The sequence below is a fragment of the Chrysochloris asiatica genome, unplaced genomic scaffold, assembly GCF_000296735.1.
Source record: "Chrysochloris asiatica unplaced genomic scaffold, ChrAsi1.0 scaffold00052, whole genome shotgun sequence".
NCBI classification, from domain to species: domain Eukaryota; kingdom Metazoa; phylum Chordata; class Mammalia; order Afrosoricida; family Chrysochloridae; genus Chrysochloris; species Chrysochloris asiatica.
In genome coordinates, this window is record NW_006408570.1 from 1,403,826 (window position 1) to 1,412,564 (window position 8,739).

At 38.1% G+C, this 8,739-nt stretch overlaps 1 protein-coding gene across 1 annotated transcript in view; it reads left to right on the forward strand.

The window, feature by feature from the left end:
- EXOC6B (exocyst complex component 6B) overlaps window positions 1–8,739 on the forward strand; it is an 859,602-nt gene that overhangs the window by 640,811 nt on the left and 210,052 nt on the right. The window contains 1 exon segment of the mRNA XM_006862890.1: window positions 4,303–4,376. Within this exon segment, the coding sequence (XP_006862952.1) occupies window positions 4,303–4,376 (74 nt within the window).

Genomic DNA, 8,739 nt, shown 5'->3' on the forward strand with positions numbered 1-8,739 from the left:
GTTCTGCTGTGCATGGGGTCGCTATGAGTCGGTTCCGACTCGATGGCACCTGACAACAACAAACAACAACAATGCATCACTGAATTGTAGCGGGATCTCTTCTATAATGTTTTGTCTGAATTAAAAGTAAGCATTCCTTAATTTTCATTGAGTAGCTGTTGGGTCACAAATGTTCTGTGAACTCAGTGAATGCTATGGACTTTCTTCCCAGAGAAATGCATATTCAAACCAATTACTAGCTATAATGATAATCAGTTATAATATGCCATGTACACAGATAACAGCTTCACATGTGCTATTGTATTTAATTCTCATAGCAGAACTATTGGGAATATTTGTTGTTATTAGGTGCTGTAGAATCGGTTTCAACTCCTAGAGACACTACGCAGTCCTGCACCATCCTCACAGTCCTGTGTTTAAGCCCATTTTTGAAGCTTTTTTGTCAGTCCAGCTTGTTGTGGGTCTTCCTCTTTTTCGTTGCCCTCTACTTTGCCAAGCATGATGTCCTTCTCCAGGAAATGGTCCCTGATAGTATATCTAAAGTATGTAATACAAGTATTGTCATCTTCACTGCTGAGCATTCTGGCTGTGCTTGTTTCAAGACAGACTTGTTTGTTCTCTTAGCAGGCCATATTATATTCAATATTCTTCATCACTGCCATAATTCAAAGGCATCAATTCTTCTCTAGACTTCTTGATTTGTTATTGAGCTTTAACCTGCATGTGAGGTGATTGAAAATGCCATGAGTTGGGTCAGATGCACCGTAGTCTTCCAAGTGACATCTCTGCTTTTTAACACTTTCAAGAAGTCTTTTGCATCGTAATTTGCCTGATGTAATAATGCATTCTTTGATTTCTTGACTGCTGCTTCTATGGGTGTTGATTATGGATCCGAATAAAATGAAATCCTTGGCAACTTCAGTCTTTTCTGCATTTATCTTGATGTTGCTTATGGTTCAGTTGTGAGGGTTTTTATTTTTGTTTTGTTGGGGTGTACTTCATCCTGAAGGCTATATAGTTTTTGATCCTCCAGCCTGCAGCATGAAGCACTAATGGAAGTGCTGCTTCATTTTCAGAAAGCAAGGTTGTGTCATCTGCATAAAAAAGATTATTAACGAAGCTTTCTCTAACCCTGATGCCTCATTCTTCATATGGTCCAACTTCTCAGATTATTTGTTCAGCATAAAGATTAAATAAGTATGGTGAAATGATAGAATCCTGATGCACACCTTTCTTGATTTTAACCTAAGCAGTATCCCTTTGTTCTGTATAAACTACTGCCTGTTATTATTATCCTCTTTTTTGAGATAAAAGACATTGAAGTATAGGAGATTGAATAATTTTCCCAAACCCATAGATCTAGTAAGTGGAGAGCTGGGGTTCAAATTCTGGATTTTAGGGCCTCAAAGGCCATTCCCATAATCATTGTTCACCAATTTTAGGGAGCTCTTGAATTCCTTAAAGCTTGCTTATATTGATACTCAGGTGTTAAGAACCCCTTAACTCATTGGCAATAAAGAGTATACATGCAGTTAATGAATTTTGCTGTTAGGGTAACACATTTAATTAAAACACAAGTATAAGTTGAACATTTGCTATTTTGAATACATGTGAGGTTCTGTGATAAGGTTCTTATCCTTAAGGAGTTTACTATCTGCATGTTTTTGTTGTTGTTGTTAAATGCTGCTACATCTGTGCTAACTCATAGTTACCCTGTATAGGATTTCTGAGGCTTTAAATCTTTGTGGGAGTAGAAAGCCTCATCTTTCTCCTGTGATACTATCTACATGGAAGACAATAATTTTATATATATATTTTAATTGCTTTATAGCAATGAAATAATTCCAAATATGAAGTTGATTTTATAATAATTAAGCATTTCCATTAGCTATACATGAAAATATAAGCTTTTATTTTGTCATCAATGCAAGTCATTCATTGATTCCCTGATTTATTAAAGGGAAACTCAATCTAAAAGGTCACTATACCCTTTGGGAACTTAGTAGATTCAGTGTGTCATAAAAATGAGGTCTATAAAATGAGGCTCAGAAAACTAAATATGCATCACATTCAGATTCCTGAGTGGTTTCGTCAGCATCTTCTATTAGCCCCTGGGAGCATACCCAATAATGAGATTCAAGAATGTGTAGCCAGCTCCCAAACATTCAAATGTGCATCACTTGATAATTCTCTTGAGTTGGACTTTTATAGGGCAGCAGAACATCTTGATAGTTGCTATATTTTGACTGAAATAGAGTTTTACCAATAAAAAGGATATAATAAATAGCTTAAAAGCACAGGGACATGCAGCTTCAAGCAATTCAGTGTAGACTGAGTCATGCAAGAGCAGTAGTGGTAACCTATGAACCTTGGAGAAAACCATCAGGCATAGAGCTGATTTAAGCTGACCATCTGCCAGTCCAGACTGTCAGAAAGAATGACTGTCACTATATTCAAAGAACTAGTTTTGACAGGAGCAATCCCTATATATGAGGTAACCACAGACAATGACTATTAATAAGATATGAAGAGTAGATTATATCAAGCTTACTATTAATAATAACCTTTGTAAAGTACTTGTATATTTGAAAAATGTTATTCTTTTAAACTTTAATCAGCTGGGCTATACATATGATAGAATTAATTTTAAAATGGCATTTGAATTTTCTCAAAGCAAATAGAAACTATTACATTAATCTTGCTATACAGCTTAGCTCCTTCAGTGTATGAGAGCCATTTGTACTTGAATATCTAAAATGATGTTTCGTGAACAGTTGGTTAATTTAAATTAGCTATATTTTAGCTAACTTAATAATTTTTTGAAATGTCATTGCACATAATTTTTCCATAGCTCCTACAATTTAAATTGTTATTTTTATTTTTTAAAGTACTGAGATGAGTTTATGAAAAACCCTTTATGTCTAAGAAGCTCAAGATGGAAAATATTTTTATTCAGCAGAAATTCCTGTCATTATATTTAATAACTATTAATAGATCAGTATTTGACTCTATCCAACTACTAATTGTTGGAAATAATTTTCGCCCATATATGCATATATCTTGGTGGTTTTTATTTAATTTCATAAGAACAATGTGATGCCAACCCTTAAATTCAATCATGGAAAAAATATAGTTGAAAGGAAAACATTCCTTTTTCATATACGCTTTCAGCACAGAGACATTTTAGTTGATTTTGAAGTAAACAGTAGACTGATGTTAAACGTGCATCACATTTGGGCTCCACAGAGAGAATTGAAGATATTGTAACTATCTAACCTTTGAATTTTCTTATGCATGTGTATGTGTGTAGTTAGCTTATACAAGAGCTTTTGATTTCATAATAAGCAGGACTCAGGGACAATAAAACTTGACATTCTTAACTGTTACTAGTATTTGTCCCTATAGCCCTATGCAGTTATCTTCTTGCTAACGATGTAGAAGCCAGAGTCATAAACTAAGCATGTACCCAAGGCACTACTGTAAATTGCAAATAGCATCCACATGATCTCCTTGACCTAAGACTAAAATGAGGGTCAAGAGAAGTGAAGAAAGAAATTTTGAGTGGAAAAGAAGTAGAAGTCAAGGACAAAGAATACACCAGAAACCTGGTGTGTGCAAATATTCTCAAGTTTTTACGTGAGATTTATTCAGAAGAGTCTTTTCATATCTGCAAATAGTCCTTCCTCAAAAACCAAGCACTAGATTGGGGCAGCGTCTACTGCTGAGGTGTTTGTGGTGTGTGTGTATGTGTGTATTTGTGTGCGTGTGTTGGCAATAATGCACTCATGAGATACTACAAATAATCAGTGAGGGAATAATTAATGATGTGGCAGGGAATATTTTTTGATAAATGCTTGGGGAATGAGGTGACAGGCGTGAAATTAGAAAATTCCTTCAGCGATCTAAAATATAAATAGCTTTCGGAACTGAAAAGAGTTTCACAGCTGAAGATTTTATTGTGTTGAGAGGAAAAACTTTTTTCTCTCTCCCCCTCCCTCATTCTTTTTGCAAGTTGTTTGTCCATTCACAAAACAAATACTCTGAAGCCCAGCGCGGCTCATGGGAATAAATTTCAGGTCGAATTAGTACAGTTTCCTTGCTGTCAGGACGCTGGAATTAATGGTGTTTTGATGACACGAATTTTGAAGGGCGAACAAAGAAGCTGAAGGGAGAGAGACATGACTCCTTAGAAGCTTGGTCCTCCTCTCCCCCAGCCTCTCTTGTCTTCCCTGTCATCCGTCTGCCAATCTCCCTGTCCATGGTTAGTTAAAGGCGCTTTTTATCCTCTTTTCTTTCCCACAGAGTTTGCCAGATCCGGCCCGGTGCCTGGGTTCCAGGAGGACACGCTGCAGTTGGCCTTCATCGACTTGAGACAAGTAAGTCTTTGTGTTTTTGTTTTTTGTTTTTCTTTTAAGATGTGTGACTGAAGACCATCAGGTCTTAAGAAAAAGGGGAGGGAAGGGGGATTGGCGTTGGCGATTCACACTGGAGACCTAAGGGGTTTTCCCTGTGTTTGAGGCCACCTCTTTTATTTAGCTATCTGGGATCCTTAGCAATGGTGGAGTTAAAGATTTTGTGGGTAGAGGGGAAACAGGGGGTGGGAGGAGGGACCCAGAGGGTAGAGAGACTCAAGTGACCCTCAAGTGATGCGACCCATTGTGCTGTAGTTGGCTTCTGCAGACACAGCAAAAAGATAACTCAGCAAACCAATGCTAAGCAGGGGCACTGATGCAGAGACTGCTTGTATGGAGAACTTTTGTTTGTAGATAATGTGGGTAGAAGCATTTAAGAAGAATGAAATATTTTACATTCTTGTTTGTTGGTTTGGGTTGTTGACTTTTTCCTGCTGCCTTAAGTCTTCCCATCCCCTTCTCTGTAGAATGTGGTCAGCCATGAGTGACTAAGTGGTCATTTATGAAGATGGTTAGCAAAGGCCTGACTAGTCAATACTAATGTGACAGGCGATCCTATTACAGTGATGTGGTGAAAGCTGGTACTTAGGCATACCTGAACCTTGGTAGGTCCATCTGATAGAAAGAGCAGTTCCATTGGACTGTTACTTGCAGACTGAAATGGGTTTGTTGGTAGGCCTTGGTGATTTGGGTACAGAGGAGCAGGATGGGCGGGGGCCCAGAGAGAGAGTTAACTGGGCTCTGTCATCTCTTCACTCTGAAGATGGATGGGCTTGGATAGAAAGTGTGAATGAAGTAAGAATCAATGACTGATGCTTCTTTCCTATTAAAACAATCTTTTATTTTTTTGTCTGTTTTTAAAAGGGGGCTTGCTTTGTTTCTCCTGCCATAATGATGCAGTGCCTCTTGTTTTCAGAGCTGACATAGTTTGCATTCTGAAAACTTTTAGATGCCCAGGGTACTTCTTAAAGCTGTAGGACCCCTTGTATCGATAGTCTTCTTACCACTGTGACACGATTCATGCTGGAACAGCTTTTAACCCATAATGGATGGCCTGAGCTACCCCTGAATTCTTGTGGATGGGCGGTGTAATCTGTCATCTGATGACAATTCTGGAAAGCCCTGTTAAGCAGAAAACAGAAAATTGTGTCTCTATAGACCCGCCAAAGTTTGAGGATTCAAGCCGCATCCGAGAAACGTGTGTCAACTTAATATTTGGGGCCGGGTGAGGGTTCTCTTACAAATAAGGGCTTTCCCAGCATGGTCACAAAGTGAACCGAGGATCTCTTCCCACACTTCAGACTTTCCACCTGTACATTCGCAACTCAGCGGACACATTCAGGTTTTAACCCTTTGACTGATGTAAGGTTAAAAGACTAGAAATTTGCTGTAGAATTTTGTGGGGTGGTTATCCGTTGGACTTTCTGCCCCACCCTTCCCTTCTTCTCAGAAACTTCCAAGTCAATTGGATTTTCTTGGAAAGCAGAAATTGGATTTCGTTGTAGTAATACTTGCAGGGAAAAGAAATTCCCTTCTCACTATTCATGAGAAGGAAGCGTGGTCATTCTCTCTAATTTGTGGCCTTGTTCCCTATGGAAAGCATCAAGTGATCACAGAAAAAGTTTACTTGGGAAGTAAGTTGGAATGCACAGCCAAAATAAGGTGGATCTGAGCAGGGGATGCATACCCAAGCACTTGTGAGTTCTCAGTGAGCTCTTGTCTTTCTATTTCTGTTCCTGTTTTCTAGTACATTTTTGCCACAAGGATTTCTTTAATGATATTTTAGCAATAGAACCAAAAACTTTATACTTTGACTAATGAAAGAGTATGCCTCTTCCTGTTGAATCTATCATCTAATTTCTACTAATGCTTGTCACTATTAAGCCCCTCAAAGGCATAATTTTTCTAAATACGTTTATTTGATAAACCTACCTAGCTCTCAAATTCAACGTTAGCAAGCCCAGGTAGATTGAATCATTGGGAGAATGACAATTCTTTAGTATTCTTTGCTGGAAATATTTGTCTCTTTGCAGTTCTTCTTAGGCTTCCTCAAGAACATATTTACAGTGGGCATCTTTTTAAAAGGAGACTCCTTCTGAACTCTAGAGAGGGATAAGTTTCTAGAGGTGATGTCTTTACCTCAAATGAGGCATAATTAAGTGTTCTTGAATATGCGTCCTTTCATAATACTCTTCCAGAATCCTAAAACAGAATTATTGAATTTCAAGGTTGAAAGCTAATCCTAAAAGTCATGTAGTATAACCTTTGGCAATGAGTATTAGAAAGGTATTTCTTAAGTTAGTTAAGCCCCTTTCCCCCGTAACTCTGATGTATTGACTCTACACATTTTTATTAATGCATTCTCAATTTGGGGGAGAGACTTATAATTCCTGATTTATTGACTGTGGCACTGTAGGATCTGCACTGGACTTCTGACTACAAGGTTGGCAGTTGAGACCCACCAGTTGCTCCTTGAAAATTCTATACAGGGTCACTATGAGTCAGAACTGACTCAACTGCACTTAACAACAACAATCTGCTAATAACTGAGAATTTTTCCCAGGTAGCACTGTTACCTATCCCACATCTAATTTTCATGTGGTTGATGTTTATGGATCAGAATTGGACGTATTGCTCATACTAGTCCATATTTTTCTTCAGGTATATGTTGTTGAGTCAGTTCCAACCAACAGTGACCCTGTATAGGGTTTCCAAAGGAGCTCTGGTAGCGCAGTGGTTACGAATTAGACTGCGAACCGCAAGGTCAGAAATTCAAAACTACCAGCTGTTCCGCAGGAGAAAGATGAGGCTTTCTGCTCCCGTAAAGATTTACAGCCTTGGAAACCCTGTACAGGGTCACTAAGAGTTGGAACCGACTCCACGGCACATAACAACACCAACATAGGAGTGGCTAGTGAGCTTGAACTGCCAACCTTACGATTCAAACCTACTTTGTAGTCTAGCACCCACAGTGCCACACCACGACTACTGAAGGACTTCAAAAACTTCATGGAAATTTTTCATTAAAAGATCATCCAAGTTTTCTATGAACTTTCTGAAGCCCCCTTGTATTATTATAGGACAGATTTTATTGTTTCAGCCTGGGTAAACCATTTTAGCGCTTGATTCAGTTTCCCAGCTTATTAATTGATTTGATCATTATGCCCTTTGTCAACCAAAAGTAAACATTAGTAAGCAGGAATGGTAGAAGTTAAAGGCAAAGACTTAAGTTAAAACAAGGTATAGGATACATACCCATGCAAGAAGGGGATCCATCCCTGGTGCAGTGCTACAAGGACAGTTTTTTCCTGTAATTGATTTTATCTGCCTCACTGGTGTCTGAATCTATTCATTCTGGTTATGATTTCATGTTCTTGTGCTTTAGAGAGCTTTTCAGACCCTATCACTTGAATACTAATTAAAAAGAAATATTCAACACATGGAATAATAAGATCCTCTGTATAATAGCAGAATGTCATGTAAGAGATACAGAATTTGATCAGGAAGTAAATTAGCTGTGTGTAGTAAAACTATTCATCCTTTCTCACCTGTCTTGTCTGTTCTCAGTTTCCTACTTCCTAAGGAACAGACTGAATATGACAGTTTGAATGAATAAGCTTTCATGATATTTTACATCTGTATAATACTGCAAAGCTAAAGGCCATTTACACGCATATCTCATTTGTCAGATTTCTGGGTTTAGAAAGCTTTCTGCTAAAAGTAATGTGCATTAGTGAAAATCAAAATCCCCTTCTTTGGCACTCTTTGTTGTTGTTGTTAAGTGCCGTTGAGTCAGTTCCAACTCATAACAACCCTGTTTGGATTTCCAAGGAGCAGCTGGTGGTTTTGAACTGCTGCCTTGCGGTTCAAGCCAACCAACCCATAGTTCAGTGCTTTATCCTACAGTGTAACACCATGACTCCTTGGCACTCGATATAGAAACTTCTATATTTAGAAGTTCATAAAAATAGGATTGCAGTACTACTTCGTGTGCTTACAAATGCATAAACAAAGTAATGAGAAATTAGTTCACATCAGATCAGCAGCCAGATTGTATTTTTTTTTTTCTTAGTCTTTTACATTTAATGGTCCTATGCAGTATTTCTCCCTTTGTGACTGACTAATTTCACTCAACATAATAGCCTCAAGGTTTATCCATGTTATGCGGTAGCTTGCAGCCTCCTTGTTTTTCTTCAAGGTAGCATAGTATTCCATTGTGTGTATGTACCACAGTTTGTTTATCCATTCTTGAGTTGATGGGCACTTAGGCTGTCTCCATCTTTTTGCTATTGTAAATAGTGCTGCTATGAACATTGGTGTGCATATA